Source organism: Coenobita brevimanus, chromosome 61, assembly GCF_032717465.1.
Source record: "Coenobita brevimanus isolate Jiangsu-jjx chromosome 61, ASM3271746v2, whole genome shotgun sequence".
NCBI classification, from domain to species: Eukaryota; Metazoa; Arthropoda; class Malacostraca; order Decapoda; family Coenobitidae; genus Coenobita; species Coenobita brevimanus.
In genome coordinates, this window is record NC_137014.1 from 4,246,831 (window position 1) to 4,266,826 (window position 19,996).

At 42.0% G+C, this 19,996-nt stretch overlaps 2 protein-coding genes and 1 long non-coding RNA gene across 3 annotated transcripts in view; all 3 read right to left on the minus strand.

Moving 5' to 3' along the window:
• Positions 1-5,241: 5,241 nt before the first annotated feature.
• LOC145403688 (uncharacterized) lies at positions 5,242-9,415 on the minus strand. The gene is made up of 2 exons (XR_013898046.1): positions 9,168-9,415; positions 5,242-5,501 (listed from the first exon to the last, which is right to left on the minus strand). It is a non-coding gene; the product is annotated as an uncharacterized LOC145403688 (long non-coding RNA).
• LOC145403579 (sacsin-like) lies at positions 9,340-15,094 on the minus strand. The gene is made up of 2 exons (XM_080275257.1): positions 9,461-15,094; positions 9,340-9,396 (listed from the first exon to the last, which is right to left on the minus strand). Exons 1-2 carry the CDS (start codon positions 15,092-15,094, stop codon positions 9,340-9,342), a joined length of 5,691 nt encoding a protein of 1,896 aa, XP_080131383.1.
• Positions 15,095-15,098: 4 nt separating this feature from the next.
• The window catches only part of LOC145403580 (sacsin-like), a 34,435-nt gene continuing 29,537 nt past the window's right edge, over positions 15,099-19,996 (minus strand). The window contains exons 8-9 of the mRNA XM_080275258.1: positions 15,741-19,795; positions 15,099-15,126 (exon numbers count right to left, since the gene is read on the minus strand). Coding sequence (XP_080131384.1) covers positions 15,099-15,126; positions 15,741-19,795 — 4,083 coding nt within the window. The remainder of the gene's footprint in view (positions 15,127-15,740; positions 19,796-19,996) is intronic.

The window sequence follows — 19,996 nt, forward strand, 5'->3', positions numbered from 1 at the left end:
GATGTCTTAAAGAAGAGCAGTTGATGCATTTGGGAGAATTTCTGTTACTACAGTCCTTAGATTTATGGGCTCCAGCACAAAAGACACATTTAGGTTCATCACTTTTCCTAGAACATCTCTCAAATGTATGACCAAAGCCTTGGCAGTGATGACACTGTGTAACCCAGAATCTATCGAAAGCGCGGCATCTTGTAAGATCCACATAGATGTAATTGCCCTGTTCTACAATGGAGGATCTCACCTCTGGCGACATCTTCAAGACAGCAGTTTTGGTGTCATTCCTTGTCCTTGTGAAGAGAAGGTTGAGGGTACAACCTCGATCAACGAGCATCTTAATTTTATTGTTTTTTCTCAGAATATTTGGGATGATGTCAGAGTCATCCAAGGAAGAGGAAAGGCCTGTCACGGTCATTTTAGGCAGAATTTTCTTTGGCTCTGATATGCAAAAAGTGCCCTCAGGGCCAAAATGATCAGTCAGCACCCCAGTTGCTTCCCCCTTGGCCTCAGCTGACGGAAACTTCATTACCAGCCCACCAGCCTTGGTCTTAAGGCAGCTGTCAACCGGTACCGAGTTAAGTACGCCTCTGATGTCTTCTGGTCCCATCTGATTTGTCAGGGCACTAGCGCCACTCTCTGGTTTCACAATCAGTACATGCTGACTATGAATGGCTTTTTTTTGGCCATGAGCACTGATCTCAATCACGCCCCCAGGCAGATCCTTCCCTCCCCCCACGAGAGACCCACGAACAGCATCCGCAAATGACTTGGCCTGATCTTGTGTGACCGCCATAGGTGATGAGACCTTGGTCTCTAGTGCCTCCAGTCTATTTGATACGTCTCTGATTGCTTGAAAGATTGGCCCAATAACTTTATCTTCATACTCCTTCTTGGTACTACTTCCTCCACCAGCCAAGACCTCGTCTGCTGGTGCAACACACTGGCTACACAGCCAGCGAAAGCCCAGCTGGTGGCTCCTCTTCATGAATGGATAGTCGCCTGCATCCAAATTTTCACAAGCTATATGAATCCACTCGCTGCAGTAGGCGCACTTCAGTGCTTGTGCACTTTTTGCTACAGACCTACTGCAGCGAGGGCACTGGTGTTGTTTACTCATGATAAGGGAGAACAAAAAAAACAAAATGACAACAACAGCAAAACGTATATACAATACTACCCGGGAAAAACCCGGGTAGCGCCGCCCCCGTTTGTGTCACCCTAATTTAGGAGGAGAAAAAGAAAACCGAAGGAAAAAAAAAGCACAAAAACAGAAATGGAAAAAAAAACAGGGTGTCTGCGAGGTCACCACGAGCAGGTGGGGTACGACTTGACTACCCTTCTAGGAAAGGTAACCCAAACCGAGGTGCCGCAGAAGTGCTGAGATGGTATTGAAAACTTTTCCCAATTTCGAGCTTTACAGCAGCAACAAATACGTCACTTAGGCAAGACCTCATTGGTTACGATACTGCCACTGCGCAAAGCCCTCCTAACCAGAAAATAATCTATCTGACTGCTATTTCCCCCAGACTCATACGTAATTAACTTACTCTCTCCTTCCTAAAATATGTGTTGCACACAATCATGTCCGTTGCCTCCCCAAACTCGAGTATCCTTTTCCCTTCTGCATTCCTTATACCATACGCACATCCCCCATGTACTCCTTCATAACCTTGTGCTGCTTCACCTACATGACCATTAAGTCCCCTCCCAAAACCACTATCTCATCATCCCACATACCACCTACTACACATATTAAATCATCCCAAAATCTATCTTTCTCTGCTTCATCCAATCCTGCCTGTGGAACATATGCCGATATAACTGCAGCTATCTTTCTATCGAATAGAATTTTCACTACCAACATCCTATCGCTTACTCTTAAAACATTCATAACATATTCCACCCATTTCTCCGCAACCATCACACCAACATCCCCATATCCATCTGTCCCCCCCTGCCAAAGCAACTTATAGTACCAATCCTTCCCAACAATCTTTCTGGCTGATCCACCCCTGTACCAGACTTCCTGCAAACATGCCACATCCACCCACCTCCTACTGAATGCCTCAACAACTTCCCCTACTCTTCCCCTCAAACTTCCCACATTCCATGAACCCACCCTCATCCCCCTGGGTGATTTACTGTCCTCAGGCTTGCTTTGAAACTTATTCTTGTGTTCTGTCATAGTCAGGATTAATAAAGGGGGATAGACATACCACAGGCCCCACTCTCTGCACAGTCCCAGGTCCAGGCAATGGATCTGGGACCCCTAGCCCACCAGCTTACCAGTGGCTGTGGTTGTGGCCTCAGGGCACCCTGCCAGGACAGCTGCAGGGACACCCTCCATGCGTGCCTTGGCACTGCAACTATCCTGCCATTATACACCCACTGATAGGGAAGCCTCCTAGGGAGCTACTCCCAGGTTCGAGCCCTTCTCTATTGGGTGGAAGTGGCAGCCTGAGAACAGCAATGCCCTGTACCCTCTAGCAGAGGCCCGTGCGCCACCTTGCCCTGGACCCATGATCTATGCCGGCGGAACCCCTGTCACACCTCCCCCAAGAAGTCCACCACTAGGTAGCGGGGCAAAGTTTTCTGGCCGCATGCCCTTGCTGGCGCCAACCCCTGTAACGCAGTGGGATATGTTGCATGAAATGTAAAGTGCATGTGGTGTAGTGCATAAGATAGAGCAAATGTTTAGGAGAGTATGCTGGACTGTAAAAACTGAAGGGGTAAAGAAGGAGTGTGTGTGTGGGGGGGTGGATGGGGGGCTTGAAGCAAGGTACAGTTACTCTCCAGTGATGGGAGATTAATGGGCATTGAAGGCTTGTGGCAGGAAGTGTATGGCAATGGATCTAAGGGAGTCACCAAGTATGGCCAAAAATCAACTGCTGAACTTTAGTAGAAAAAAGCAATCATTCAAAATTCAACCCAGTTTCAGAAAGACAGATGCTGCAAAATTCTTTGTGGTGGGTGTACATAAAGTAAAGAAAACTGGAATATCCTGTACTTATAATTTAAAAATGAAACTTAATAGGTCAAATAATCATTTCATGATGCATAAAAGATACACTATTGACTTATTATTATCAATGAGAAAGCATTCAGAGTACATCTCCATAATCTAAAGCTCATAATACTGTCACACAGTACACTCCTTCATTTTCTTGATTCATATAAATTTCACAAAATACTTCAACATTTTATAACAATGCATCTAAGGCCTCAGACAGTGGCATATCAGTTACTAGAACTAAAGACTATAGTAATATATAACTGCAAATTTGGGAATGTATTTGAAAAGAAAAGCATACAACATACATATCAAAATTCAATATCATAAAATGCAATCAAATCAGAAGGGTATAAATGAAAAAGGTTTCACATTTTAAACTCTTGAAGAGATGGAGTTTTGGTGTAAGAGACAATATGTATTGTTTAAAAGATGTTAGTCTTCTATGGCAAAGAAATTACAATGAGAGAGAGAGAGAGAGAGAGAGAGAGAGAGAGAGAGAGAGAGAGAGAGAGAGAGAGAGAGAGAGAGAGAGATTCTATCAGCGAATCAGGTTATGGAATAAGGGATTGTTAGTACAGCATATAATGAATTGAAGTAAGTGGTTACTGTAATAACAACCCCTTCATTATTACGATGTCTTTTCATTTATCAGGCTACTACCAGATTATTTTACTCAACTTCAGGTTTTCTAGCACTGGAAAAAAGGGGTTTTCAAAAGTTATTATTGACTAATAACTTCAGGTTAACAGTACTGTAATTAAGAAACTCATGAAGGCTACTACCTAGCCTTTCCAAGTTACCACACCTCCCCTAACCTGAGTAAAACCATCTGGAGGTAGCAAGACTGAACTAAAACATATTCTTGGGGTAAGGGGGTTAGCATTTTTACAGTAATACTAGCAAATGAAATATAAACTAACAACAAAGTGCCCATAAAAAAAATAACATCTCAAGTACTAAACTTAACTGTTTTGTTAATTTATGAAAATTAATGAAGAACCAAAAATACATAAACCAATTAATAACTAAACTCATCGTTCAGTACTACAGTAATTAAGTCATAATTACTGTCATTTCCAATGACTAAGCTCACAAACTCAAAATCAAATTGTAACTGCTGTACGGCACTACACTCATAATTAAGACAAGTAAACTTACACCGGTAATTACTTACATCAACACCATCGTACTCCTAGTTACTCCTATAATATTGATACCTACACAGTTCTCTTTTATGGATGTAACTTGTGATTATCAGAACCACAAATGAACACAAAAGTTATTCCTTTACATGAAACTTGTGCAAAATGTGCTAAGTACAATAATTAGTCTAAACATATTTGATATAAGAACAATAATGCATAATTAATGACAGTCAGGACATGTATAATGCCTAACAAATGTGATCCTTCTCCAGGTGACTGATCATATTACAATGTGTGCAACTGCTTTGTTTTGCTTTTTCTTCACTTTAGGGCAAGCACTTCTAAATCTACAGTGTATTGTCACAAAGCCATCATTCTGTTCAATAAGAAATAGTAAGCATACAAAGTCACTGAAAAATATAATAAAATTTTCTTTTACTGTTTGAAAATGTAAATACAGAAAAGATAAGGTTATTTTTTGCTTGCACTGTACATACCAGACAGCAAAGTACTGTGCTCTCTATACAAACTGAGAATTAAATCCAGCAAAAATAAGTAATCAAAAATACTCCATGTGAAGACATGAGAGTTCTATTGTACATGCCAAGTTTGGTAAGTATACTCACTAATTAATCACTGAAAAAGCAAGAGGAACAGTACTGTTCTCTTCAATGTCTTCATATAAAAATAATCAAATGCTATAGTTACCAGTAATGAATGATTTTCTACCCTCCTCCAGACTGGGTGGCTGCAATCAGTTGTTCCTTTACTCTGCAAACCTTTTTTAAAAACTGTACAAACACTGGATCATGTAAACCCACTGAAAAATTAATTGCTATTCCTTGTGGTGCGATAAAGTATGACACACAGACCAAGGATTCTGAACAACAAACTAACATACAAACAGTGTTTCACTTTTTCACATATGGTAATTCCATAGCTCATCGCATCCAGAGGTAACAAATAATACTTAAGTGAGTATACATAACAAACATCACAAAGGTAACCATACAAATGTGAGAGGCACGTTTTTCTGTGCTTTCTTCCCAAAGCTTCTATCCACCTCTTGACTCGATGGTTGGAGTCAGTTCTTCCTTTAGTTTGCTGACCCTTTCCATAACAAACATCACATCTTGTGCATCATAGGCATCACAAGGGCAGCCATTTAAATTTGGGTAGCGCATTCTCCCAAAAGCACCTACTCTTGCCTCCACCTCCCTCACTAGTGGCATGGCAGTATTGTGAGCCAGATGGGAGCACAGTCCAGAAAGAGAAAGACCTTTCCAATCCTTGGAAGCATCTCGATTCACAGCATACAAGCATGCCTTCAAGAACTTCTCAGCAGCCTGTAAGTCAAGTAAAACAAAGGTAGATTTTAATTTCAGTTGTGTAGCCTTATTTATAATACAAACCGAGTGCAACCAGACCTAACCCTGAAAGCTGCATAATGTACTTTGGTCCTAACTGGGAGAGAAGGAAAAACAAAGCACTGTATTTAGCCTTCATCATTACATAAGGCTTTACTAGGTTTAATGGGGGATGACAATTGGGTACAAAGAGTGAGAAAAGTGACCACTGGTGGTAGGGTTGTGTGGGGGGGGGGGAATGGGACGAGGTCATAGTGTGTGAGCTAAGGGATTTGACACTGAATAGGAGGCAATGAAATGAATTTTACGTGTTACCAATTTCTCTATCAATACCCAAGCACCTTAATCCCACAGGAGGTGGCCCAATACAAAATGCTCATCACACTATTCTCCAATTCTGCACCTTGCTTCCTCTACCTCATGTCAGAACAAACTGCCTGCCATGCTGTTCTCTGACACTTTACTTCCTCTACCTCCCATCAGAACAAACTGCCTGCCACACTGTTCTCCAACACCTGACGTCCTCAACTACACATCAGAACAAACTGCCTGTCTTCCTGTTCTCCAACATCTTATTTCCTCTACCGCACATCTCCCTGTTTAGGTACCACTCCACCCCTTCCTCCAGTTTCCTTTCCATTTCATTCACATACACAGTCTTAGTCAATCACTCATTCTCCATTCCCTCAACATCATTAAACCATCTCAGGATACTTCTAAAACTTTCCAGCACATCACCATCAACACCAAAACACAAACTTCCTCATTTGTCTGCCTGTCTCTACACATAACTCCACAAGCTCCTCTCAGACAACTCAATTTCACTCCTCTCACTCTTACATTCTTCCAACCCGGTCCAGTCTTCACTTCCATACATTAGAGCAGGGATCACAATAAAGCACATACATTGAGGTGGTTTGGCCACATGGAGATGGAGACAAAGTAAGTAGGAGTGTATATGAATGAGGTGGAGAGGAGAGAGGGAAGGGAAGACCGAGGTTTGAGATGGAGGGATGGAGTAGAGAGATTTATGAGGGAGAAGGGTGTAAGTTGTAGGGAGGGGCAGCAAAATGGTATGGGATAGGGCGACGTGGAGGTGAATTGCTTGTGGCCTCCCCTTACAGGATTGAGGCATCTGGCTTTAGACAACAGATAGTTTTAGTGACACCTCTCCACATTCACTTCACAAGGGTGAACAATAATTGAGCTGAGAGTGCACACCTCTTGTAAATTATAGCTAACTGCTTGTCAGTGGAGAAGTTACAGATTCTGTATAATAATCCAAACTTCTTCAGAGACGATTTTAATAAGTGGACTAACACGAGAGATCCAACTGAGGGTACTGTTAAGCAAAACACCGAGAATTTCAGTGCTTTTAGATATAGGAATATTGATTGCATTTGTATTGCACTGTTTATAATGGCTCCAACATGCTTGTATGGGTTGGCCTTGGTCACCTAATGATGGCTCTTCATGCAGTTCAATCTATGGCAGCCTCCCTATTCAGTCCCTTATCCTAAGGTCACACACTATGACCTTGTCTCCGGTCTTTTTCGATCTGCCTCTAGCATGTCTACTCCTGATTTGCAACTCCTAATTTTTCGTGCCTGACCATCATCATTCTCTCCACATGCCCAAACCATCTAAATCTACCCCTCCTCATTGCAACACCATGACACTCTAGCCTCACTTACAGCACACAGCATGTTTTTCAAGTAATAAAGCTCTTCCACACGCTCAAGAGACTCACCAGCAAGATCAATCCTTTCACTCCTGACAATCTTCACATGCTTTCCCCGACACATCACACACACAAAATCAAAATTATCTCACAGTCTACCTCTAATACCACTACATCTCTTATGCATCCATATATCAAAAATACTGCACAAGACGAAATCATTTCCCACACCCTTGCAGCAAACCACACATGGCCACTCTCCCTCTGCTTTGACAGTAACGCCACCAGCCCTAGACCATCGGTTTTGTTTTATCTGCATTTACTCTCAAGCCCTTATGCCCCATACCTTCTCTCCACATCCTAAATCTTTCCTCCGCCTCCATTTCATTCTCTGCAATCAACCCTAAGTCATCAGCATACATCTCCCATGGGAGTCCATTTCTGAAATCCTGTGAGAGCTTTAAACACCATGATAAACAATACGGGGCTCAGAAGTAACTGCTGATGCATGCCAATATTCACTAACAACTTGTCACTCAACTCCCCTTTCACTCTCACCTGGGAGTAAGCAACCACATACATAGCTATAACCACTCTAACCAGCCACTCCTTGATCTCAAACTTTCTCGATGTCCACTTCACCACCTCCCTAGGGACTCTGTCAAAAGCCTTCTCCAAATCAACAAAAACATAGTACAGCTCCTTTTTCTTTCCTATATATTTTTCCTGAGGCTCTTGGACAATGAATATGTCATCAGTGGACCCTTTGCATGGCATGAACCCAAACTGCATCTCATCAATATTATTATTATTATTATTTTTTTCATCATCCAATCCTACATTGCCCCATGAGAAGCATGGGAGCCCGGGGCTAGGCAAGTTGGTCCTAACATTTAAGATGAGAATTACCAGCCTCACTCATCCCTGGGTGGCATTAAGCGAGCAATAAACCCCAATCAACCCTTGGATATAAACCTTCACTGGCTCAATGTGGCTGGAGGTCTGTAATTACCCACTAAACCACCAGGCGCCAAAATTTGGTTATATGGTTACCACCCAGCATTGTAAATGGTTTCCTGCCATTTGGCTTGTCACTCTGTGTTGAGTCACCCACAGGCAGAAGGATAGGAAAGAATGAATGAATGAATGACAGAAGAGGGAGTTCAAAGTCACCCGTAGGCAGAAGGACGAGGAAAGAATGAAGGAGAGAAAGACAGAAGAGGATGGAATGAAAGAAGGATCACTCCCTAATAACTTCCAGAACTCTCTCCATTACCTTCATTATAAGGTCCAAAAGTTTCAAACCTCTATAATTTCCTCTTTCCAGGGCATCACCCCTCCCCTTGTACACATCTACAATCACACTCTTAATTATCTGGGACAACACATTCATACATAATCATATTTATCACTAACTGAACCCACTCCTGTAGCCTTCTGCATTTAATCAGGCATACCTCTCCACACTATTACAAAAAGTACAAAAATTAAAATTGTAAGAAAATCTGAGTTCGTTTTGATCCATTCTTCGTGATTTGAACAAGCATATGGAAGGAGATTATTTCAGAACTCTGACATCTTGCACATTCACTTTTGATGTGGAAGAGCAATTTTTGCATGCTATTATGAAAGAAAAAATGCAAAAACACTGTCCTACTATACAAATAACTATTTCACCTGCAGACAGACTTTCACGAGTGGAATGATTTGATATGGCTTTCACTGACCATCCTTCTTTAAGAGCATAAAATCAGCTGAAGGTTATAGGAATCAGCCAGTGAAACACCACCAAATTGAGAGGTTCTGCTCAAACAGAATAAAATTATGCATAGGTAAAAAGAATAAACCAGTAAAATACCACTAGATTGAGAGACTCTTCTCAAAGTGAACAGAATCATGTGTCAGTAAAAAGAATAAATTAATAAAATAAATTACTGTAGTCACATGAAGGTGCTGAGGCCTACCTGATGTGCAATATAGATGGTCCAGCAGGCAGGTCCACCAACACGTCTGGCAGCCTCATCCAAGTCATGTTCTGCATGCCTCCACCATTTCCTAGCCTCACAAATGTCTGACCTTCTCCTCCTGCTGTCCCATGATGTGCCTTGGGAGGATCTGTCACTTCTACCACCATATCTATAATGAGCACCACCAAATGTTCCACGAGGCCCAGTATACTGTGGTGATGGAGGTCTGAATGTGTGTGTGTAAAACTGGCAGGTCCAAGTGGCATCTCATCATTCATTTCGTCATCAACAGATATTGTCTCCCCACGTTCTAGTTGACCTACAAGGGACTGAAGATACTGGACCAGTCGTGTACACAGCTCAATCCGATGAGGGTTCTTATCAGGATGCCACTGGAACATCAAACGACGTAGAAGATGACGCCTTTCTCTATCATCATTCACTTGCCAAATCTGTATCACTTCCTGGCGTATCCTCTGATGCAGTTCCTCTTCAGAGAATTCCTCTTCTGGATGGCTAGAAATTTCCTCATCTGACTGCATGACAGCAACAACAGGACCTGTTGACTTTCTCACAAATCTGTAGAGCTGATGTGCCTTGACTAAAGCATGACAGCCCTCTTCCCCACCCACACTGATCTCATAAATATCCATCATCTTACATAATGCACTCTTGCTCTCCAGGTGAAGCACTTCAACTATGATATAAATGTCATCCTCATCAGTTTCTCTACCATCCTCACAAAGATACTTTTTCATGCAAACAATTTCCCCCTCATGGAACTGCCCAAATTTGTTGTCCAAAAGGTAAAGGAACCTCTCCTCAAGATATGAACCCAAGTCTGTTTTGTACAACTCAAAACTAGAGTTTAGATCTCCATAGTCCTTGATCCCAATACTGTCAAGGCACCTGTGAATATCATGTGGCTTCATGAAACAGTTGCAAATACAAGAAAGATGCCATAATAAATCTGTATCTTTTATATCTAGAAGCATCTTAAACATCTGTGTCAGTACTGTAGGTATTATGTCACCTGGAATATACTGAGATAAATAGAGGGTAAATGTATGATCACTTCCAGTATTGCTTTCCTGTATGTGGTATGGCTTACGCTTCACTCCTATTTCATCTCCATGAAGCCTCTGAGTAACCCTGACTTCTTTTAGCTGCTTCACAGAAATCTGATTAATTTTTGCCACAATTTCTTGTTTTTCTGTTTGACAGAGTCCTACTGCATCCCTCACCTTCATGTGGTTAATTACCCTCAAAACTGCAGTCGTGAAGGAATGGGAATCCAAAACTTCTTTAAGCTGAACAAATACTGGTGTGGACACTTGCTCCCCATCACTCATTAGTTCCTCCTGCACAACTTCCGACAAAAATTTTGGACGTAGATCAGTTGGCAGACGTTTCACAAAATCACTGTTGTTCTCAGGAATACCAAGAGCAGCAAATCCGACGAACAATGGTTCATCGAGCTTTCCTTCTGTAGCCTTCATCAGCTCTTGATTGTCTGCCACAAATATCGCGGAGGACTTAAATAATCTGCCATTTCTTGTGGGAAGATACAATACCTCTACACTAAGATTCTTGATATGCAGTTCATGTCTAAGGAGTCCTTTTAGAGCCACAATCATGCACTTAGTTTCTTCTGGGTGTAGTTCTTGTTGCTGACTGGCTTGATGCACTCTCTTCAGGACCTGTGCATAGGTGTCAACACCTGCACGCTGCTCCATCCCCAGCGCTCTGAAGGCAGAAAAGTACTTACCATATCTGGAAGGTCCCTGGTAAAGATAGGGGACAATTTCTTCTTCAAGGTTCTTCACTACAAAACTACCAGGAACAAAGGTTTTGTGAGATGGAATGTGAATCAATGGAACTTCACTTTGCTTAAAGTTATCATAAATGGCACTACAGTTCAAAAGATAGTCATATACTGCTTCCATTACAACCTCTGCTTCATCTTCTTCCACATCCTCAGCATCTTTCATAACCTGACAGAGACTTGATATATGTTGTACAACTTTATCCTCTGGGGCTGTGTCAGACACACTGAATTCTTTTATCAGGCGACCTGAGGTTGCATAAACTGGCAGTAAACTTGCAGTTGACCACAAAACATATTTAAACTTAGAGAGATAACCTCTGGAATAACTTACTAAACCTGACTGGGTCTTATAGTGGGGTAACAGTCTGGTTAATGCACTAATTTTTACTGTGTGAGGTACCAAGAATTCCACCTCCTTCAGCCGAGTCATGACAGTTCTCAGAGCATCACAGTTTTCTTCCAGGTGAGTGACAAGAACTTTAGATTTTTCTTTAACTTCAGTGTCACTGGCCTTTAACATATGAGCAAACTCCACAAACTTTTCAGGTGTTACTGTGTGCACCATCCCAGCTAAATTAAGAAAGTCCCTCCATTCATACGTAGCCCATTCCTCTGGCACATTAGCAACGTTCATTACTGAGAATACCCTGTTTGAAGGATCATACAATATATCTGCTGTCACTAAGCTTCCATTCACTTCCAAAAATTTGGTTCTTTTCAGTACTGACACAACTTGTGCCTGGCTTTCAGTCCATTCTGTTTCATTTTTATACTGAAGATCATTTAGCAGATATTTCAAATGCTTCAGATGAATAGTTCTCTCACTTACTACCAGGTCTGCAATGTGGGGCAAGATGAATCTGGCATATATATCCAAGTCTTCTGTGAGACATCCTTCATCAATGTAACTATAAAGAGCACAAATATTGTCCGACATGGTGAACTTCAATATCACAAACTGGTTATTCAGTGCAATTTGCTTCATAGAACACAGATTCATGAATTTTGGTACAATCAACTTTTTACCAGTCAGAGAACAAAACTGACCGGCCACATCCTGAAAGACTCCAAGTGATGATATCTGCTGTGTACAAAGTGAGTGCTTCCTACAGTGTTGCCCGAGATATCCCAGTATCTCTCTGGCATGTTCTTGGTTACCTTTTCTACCAACATGCAATGCAATGGCGTCTTTAAATTCATACAAGATCTTTAACACTGCTTGAGGATCCTCCACTGTTGCAGCCAGTTTCAAATTATTTGGGATTACTAGCCTAGAATGGATCTCATCACACAACATATACTGGTAACAAACTGGGAGACTCCTAAAAACTGAATCTTTTGGTAAGCTCGTGTAGTCCAGTGCCTTCCATGTTTTACTTACTGGTATCAGATGCAATAATCTGTTCACACTGACAGGATACAAAGCCCAGTTTCCTAAGTACTGCAGTATGTACTGCCTACCTTTTTCCCAGTTTACAGAGGTACCACCACTGTTATTCTTTGTGCCAAATTTCTCTTCCGTGTCATGCACAATAAATTTCCAAACATTCTTTATCCAGTCCAAGTTAGGAATGTTAGAAACAACCTTCATAGGTACAGGTACCATGGCATCCTCACAGGTATACGAGGAATCAAGAATTGACGAGAGGTGAGCACTCAGATCTTCAATGGTGAACTGCTTCACAACAACTGCATCTTTAAAATTCTTATAATTTTCATAAATCTTTGAAATCAGAGCTTGATGCAGAAACTGTTCCCTCAGGTCTGGCAATAAAGTGCAGTAATATGATACAAACACAGGCTTTTCCACACTGAAATGCCTCAAGACAGAATCATTTGTCAACAACAAAGGAAGGTTTATTATACTGGTCTCGAAATTCTGGTCCTGAGAGACATATGCAAGAACTTCATGAACATTTCCACACTCAAGAAAGGGTGTTTGTTTAACATTATGTCCCAAGACATACTTACATTTGTCAATGACATCTTTGTCCCAGGAGAGGAGAAAACCCAAAGAAGTGGCTGGGGTAAGCACAGGATAAGTAAACTCTGGATCTGCAGAAGCCATCTTCCAACTCACATCTCCAGTGCAAACTTTCATGCCAAGCCTTAATAATGTGTTCACAATCTTGTGTGATATCTTGTCATGCACAAAGTACACTGGGAATTCACAGCCATCCTCTCTGAATGCATGCCACTCCAACACTCCATTTCTGGGCCTCTCACATGGTTTGTTTGATGGCTGGTAAGCAAAGGAAGTTGTTACGTTTTCATTTTTGTCACTTTCAGGAATGAACACATCAAAGAAAAACATCTGTTGCTCTCTCACATATTCATAAAACCACTTAGTTAAATTCTTCCAGTGCTGTGAATGAATATCCCTACTGTCAGGCAAACGTTTGTAATATGAAAGTACCCTTCTACAATATTCTGCTTCTGTCATTAGCCCTGCACTGTCAGTACCTGCAGGGAACGTGTTGCTCCTGCAGTAGTCCAGGGCATGTACAGCAACAGGAACCAAAACTTCTTTGATAAGCCAGTTGTTCCATGCTGCCTTGGCATCACCCACATCATTCCAAAGGTCCCTTCGAGAGGATGTGAGAGCAAAGTGACCATTGATACTGAAAGGAAGACCTGAGGACACTGGCAATGGTAGGTAGCATGATGTTGTATGGTCACTCTCATTCAGAGTCATGTTTGAATTCATCAGGAGGGCCACACTAGCATGAGGTAACAAACTCAAATTGCCATGACTGAAAGCATCCTTCACAATCTCAGGTGCAGTGTCCTTAGTCTCAGCTCCCAATTGCTGAGCCACATACCAGTTACTCTCCTTTTTGTTACTATCAGAAATCTTCATTTTGTATGCCTCCCTCTCCATTTCAGTATCATACAAGTGTTTACGACTTTCTTTATTTCCTTTCTTTCCAAGCAAAGGTCTATTCGGCATTTCACAATTTTTGGATATAGCAGACTTAACCCAATACCTAGTGTTTATTTCTCCAGCTTTGTTCACTTCCAAAATGTGAATTTCACGTATATTCCTCAAAAACAACATACATTTCCTCATCTCTTTTTGAAACTCAAGCAGAATCTCTGACAGCTTGTAATTTGTCACTATGTTTTTGGAAATTTCAGAATTACTGGTGGTTCGTAATGGTAACCTCATAACAGTGCCTTCATCTCCTAACAACTGACTTTCTAAATATCCAAGGAAAGAGTGTGGATGATCTTTCCTCAAATCTGGCAGGTTTACCAACTGGATCCCTGGTTTGTCTCGAGTGGCTCCCGGGTCATAGCGACAATGTGGAAAAAACATGCAAATGGTTTCTCCATGAGGAACTTCTGGACCCTTTGTAAGAAAAGAAGGGGGATCAGTCAAGTGATAAACAGCATTGAATCCAATTCCATATTGCCCTGTACTGGCTGGGTCCTCCTTCTTACTGCTGTTGCCCAAATCCTGAATACTTTCCAGGTCTCTGGCTGTGAATCCCTTATTGTTGAACACTGTCAATGCTGGGCCTTGTAATGGAGCCCATTCCTTATCAAAAAGTTTATCCTTCGGAAGATCTCTTAAATCTTGGATAAAGGCAACTTTGGTGGCTCCAGCATCATCAGCATTTTGCAACATCTCCTTCATAATGCCACTATCACATGGGTAGTCTTCAAGGATGTTCCTTAATCGGGTGGTCAATGGTTCACTTTGGCCAAAGTGCAGGCGGTTGCTCGACTCCTCTAGCCTCTTCCTCGTCTTAGATTTGATTCTTAACCATTCCAACATTGTTTGTGACACTTTTATGCCTCTATGTAAGCAATAAAACTGGCCAGAGCTCAACTGTTCTCCATCATCCACACACAACTTGTTCACAGGCTGTAAGTGACCTTTGGTATCTGGCAGGTGAAGGGATGACACAGACATTTCACTACACTCTGACTCCAGTTCCTTTGATTTGAACAACTCACTAAGGAGGTTTGACACCTGCTTCACTTCTTCATCATCAAGTTCTTGTAGGCCATAAATTTCTTTTTTTCTCAACAGAACTTCCAGCACTGCTCCATACGTGAAGCTAGTTTTAATACCTAGGGTTTCCAGCATGAGTTTATATTTCTGAAGACCTTCTGATGAAACTGAAAACAGATCAGGAGCACAGTCAGCATCACTATCAAGAGCAAACAGCTCTGGCTCAAAGAAACCATGTTTTGTTAAGAGAATTTTCTTGTTCCTCAAATTTGAAAATTCAGCTTGCATTTGAGGATTTCCTTGTGTCAAAACCTTATCCAAGTGGTTATAAATGGAATGGCACCAACCAGTCAGTTTATCATCTATGTTAGTAGATGCAGCAAAGATCAATAGCTGCTGAATCACTGACTTGATGGGCAAATGAAGAGGATCAGTGACAAGGCCAAGCTTCTCCAGAACAAATACTTGTGAACTATTACAAACTTTCCGATTGAAGTGTAAAACTACATGGTTACTCCCAACTAGTGCTTTGAACTCTGGCAAATACAAATCTGAGGGAGCTGCAAATGAAACTGATTTCTGATGGGAAGCATGTCTGCTACTAGAATGGTCAGCACAACATTCTGATTTTCTCAACTGAGGTGAGTCCCCTTTCCATACATATTTCCAATCACCTGGTTTTTCCATAATAGGCAAAAATGGAACAGAGTTCACCTCAGAGGCTATAGTCCTTTGTTTCTCTTCCTCTGTAGTCCCAATAAACAGAAAAACTTCTCTGGACCTGTCTACAGCACACTGGTAACACTCTAACTGGGTCACACTACCAGCACGCTCACACACCCAGTCAGCTGGGATAGAATCTGTCTTCATACCAAGGTCACGGATAGCACTACACCTTTCTCTGGTACTTATAAATATATCCTCTGGGAACCTCTCGTCTGATATACTGTACATTGTTGCCACTCGACTCTTTGGTTCAATCAGATCCTCTGGCGCCCTCAGCTTTCCATTTGGACGTGTTGGTATGCAAGTTACGCCTTTCAGGTCTTTCAAACAGGCACTTCCCATGTCTAGAAGGTTCAGTGTCAATGTATCTCTCTTTTCTGGTGTTACTAATTCACAGTTTATGCTTGGAATGAAATACTTCAGGTAAAATGCATCCTGACTGATACAGAACTGAGATATCGATCCACTCTGAAATCCAGCCCGAACTTTGCCTGGCAGATCAATCATGTGTTGTTTGCCAGATTCATTAAGGATGTTTTCCATGTACTCAAAGGCTACACTGCTAATATTTTTACACCTCTGAAAGGAGTTTTCAAGGAAAAGACACTGGGATAAAGGATGCCAACCACAGTTACTACGAAACACCTCCAATTCATCATCAATAATTGAGTTGTAGAACGACTGAATCAGTAAGGGCATTTGCCCATCATTCTTTGACTTGAGAGGCCAGAGTGCATAGTACAAGGTGTCAGAACTCAACCCTAAGGAGATAAGAGTGGATATGAGTGTATGGTAAGCTGCACTGACTGCATCTTTAACAACTGTATTATTCCAGTTCATATCCTGTCGGTCATCAACTGTTTTAGATAGCAAGGCTGTGCGGTCAGAAGCCACCTCAAAAAAACCATTTATCTGTACTGGTAATGGTGTATTAATAGGTAATGGTAAAAAACAATGCAGGTGACTTTCACTGTAAAATCCATGGGGCAGGTCAGCAAGAAGCCTTGGCTTCCAACCACCAGCACAGTGCACAATTGGGGCTGACACTGCAGCCAATGGCAAGGCCTTCCCAGACAGTCCCTCTGCCAGATGACACAGATGACCCTTACCAGAGTGCCATGATGTTAACCAAGTGACACTGCAGGTGCCTACATTTCCTCCACATATATCCTTGCATGCTGGGTAAGTCTGCACCTTAATGTTGGAAATAACTGTATCCTCATACACTTTTCCAGTCCACTGGAAACTGGATGGTCCCCTGATGTATAATGCATTTGCCTCATTCATTGGGGTTTCTTGACTGTTTGGTAAACATTCATCCTGAAGTATACGACTGCTCTCAAACAGCACTTGCATATCAGTGGGAGAGGATGTGCTGTTAGCAAGGTGAAATACTTTAATCTGTTTAACATTCTGAGTAAATAACAAGAGCTGGCCAATAACCCTTTGAAACATCCTCAGCAGCTGAACCATATCCTCATGCTCATAAGATATGTTACTGATCTTACTGGTGGCAGCCTGTGCTGGGGTTCTCAGTGGGAAACGAAACAAGGTACCATCAAATTTGTTGCTTTCCTGGAGTGTACAACCAAATACAAGTTCAAATGGCTTGAATTGATCCTCCAATATTCGTAACAAGGAGCTATTCTTGTCACTGTCAAAGTTGTACCTTATGCCAGGGTTCTTGTTCTCTGTGCTGAGGTGGGATAGATGAGGGTCAAATATCACAAAGCTGGACCCACTCACAAAACTTGGCACATCAGTCAAATTGTACACTGAACAAAATCCTAACCCAAATTTTCCAATTTTGGTAGATTGGACCTTTTTAGTGCCACCTCCAAGATCACGCAAATTATTAAAATCACTTTCTGTAAAAGAAGCATTGTTGTATGCCCAAAGTGCTGGACCTTGCCATTGTTCTAATTGCTGACTTAACAACTTCTTTCTGGCACTTTTATTTTCACTTTCATCGTAGAGAAACTGAACAGTAGTGGCTCCTGCATCATCTGCATTTTGTACCAGTTCCTTCAGTACTGCCACCCCGTCGCGGTATTGATGCAGCAAGTTGCGTAGCCGTGTGGTAAGTGGCTCTCGCTGACCCCACTCCATTACTGCCACTCCCCCTGCTGTCAAATGCTGATTTAGCTGCTTTACACCGAGACTATGAGCAAGCTTTGGCCCTACACGCTTGTGAACTACCCTCACACCTAGTACATCACTGTTTAGCCAATCACAGCTTTGATCTGAGTAAGAACACTGCTCTACTTCCATCAATTCCAGTTTATTTTCATTTTCCACTGGCAGTAGTAGCTGTGATGGATCGATATCACTTATCGAGTTTACTAATTTTTCCAACACAGACACAATCAAACGAAGGTCATGGTCTACATCAACTTCTACTTGCGTGTTATGGTGTTCTTGAATTTGTTTAAGGAGTTTCAAATACAGGTCCACAGTCTGGCTATTGAAACAACCCCAAAACTGGAAGAGATCCGTATACTCTTGCAGCTCGTACGGTAAGCGATGCATGTATGGCAACAACTGTAAATCGTCCCGGGTTGTTGTTAAGTACACTTGGCAAGGAAGCTTGAAACCATCTTCAGTGAATACACAAGGCAGTGATGACATAGACCTCAGTTGGCATGCCTCTACAGTATTTAGAAACCTAGACAGGTGTTGGTAAATATTCTTAGCCATTCTCAGTCCTACTGCAGACAGTGGGCTGGCTATCAAAAAATTCTGAACGTGTTTAAGAAAACTGTTCACATCTGGATCATTTTTCCAACCAAAACCTTCTGCCACATTAGGGAAATGTGAACAATCTACAAGCTGTACGACTGAGCCCAGAGTATCTTGGTATTTGTTGAAGTCCTTGACAGACCTTGGAGAAAGGAGGCCAGGTTGTGTGGCCCATGTCAGTGTAACGGGGTAATGATTAGGCTTGGTTGCTATACCATATACAAATGGCACATCCTTTACTGCATGACACACATCTTTGCAGTCAGCTCGTTGCTCCAGTGCTCTAAGCAGTGCAGTGGATTTCCTTGTCTTCTCCTGCTGGGATAAGGTGGAGGTTTTTATACGAGAAATTGCCTGCACCAAAACAAGCCGAGGCATATCCACCACTCGCTGCAGCCCCAACTGCTGGAGCACAGGAAGGTGCTTGCTGTACCTGTGTGAGGGTGTCAAGTCCTCCCCAATGAGGGCATCAATATTAGGATCCAGGGGGTTGTACAGCTCCATTGGCATGTGAAGGATTCCATTAACATCAGGTACAAACTTCAATAGCTGTAACTTGCTGAAAATGTTGTGGTTGGCAATCAAACTCATATCACTCAAAATATACATGGCTAACTTTACAATGTCCACATCAGAGTAGTTGTGGTCCAGTGCTAGAAGACACAGCTCTTCCTTTGAGATCTGTGTGGCACCAAGCTGTTCAGCCAGACGCTTATGTTCAACACTTTGGGGTTCAAGGAGGAACTGAGGATAGCTGACAGGAAATCCACTAATATCAGGAGCTATTTTTTTTACAGTCTCAATACATACACTTGTAGTAACTCCCTCCCTTCCAACAGCCTTGAAAATGTTCAGTTTCTGAAGAAGGCTTTTCAACACAGGCTGGAGACAGAGTGGGTCTATAGTGGTCACTAGACCATTACCCAGTGCATCTGAACTCTTGGCATTAAACATATGAGCAAGGTTCTGCACGTTGTGATGAATTAATACCTTTTGTAGAACCTGATTAACACCTCTGTTATCACTGTTGTGAAGGTAGGAATGAAGCTGGTAATGACGAATGTAAGGCGGAAGTTGTGGCACAACCTTTACACCCAGAAGTGTTAAAGCTTCTACTGCTGCACGTTGCAGTGGAGCTTGAGGACTGATCACCAAAACAGGGGAAGAGAGAGACAAGAGTGAACTTGAAGAAGAAGGGTCATGACATGAAGGTAACAGAGCCAAGTGAGTTACACTACTGAGCTCCACCTGCTGCAGTAACCCCCAAACCTGCTTTAGCCACATTTCAAGTTGTTGCTGTGATGGGTTGCACTGTTGTACTTGCAATACACTCTTGCTTAGAAGATCAACAGCATGCAAATGGACATTAAACTGCACCAATTGGGTTGTACCTGTGAAGAGAGCATATGATTAGAGGGGAAAAAAAAAAAAAAAAAAAAGTTAATTAAATATGGTATAAATTATGCAGTACAAACAAGCCCACAGATGCACGGAGCTTACGGTATGTACAGAGTGATCCATATGCCATGCATCCCTTTTTCTTACTGGTGACTTTTGTGTTTTGTATGGATG

Excerpts from the sequence above, each read along its gene's own strand:
- LOC145403579 (XM_080275257.1), bottom strand. The coding sequence starts at position 15,094 with ATGCTGGAAACCCTAGGTATTAAAACTAGCTTCACGTATGGAGCAGTG. Across the intron at positions 9,397-9,460 it reads AACGTGGGGAGACAATATCT|ACCTCCATCACCACAGTATA; the intron begins GTTGATGACGAA and ends ACACACATTCAG.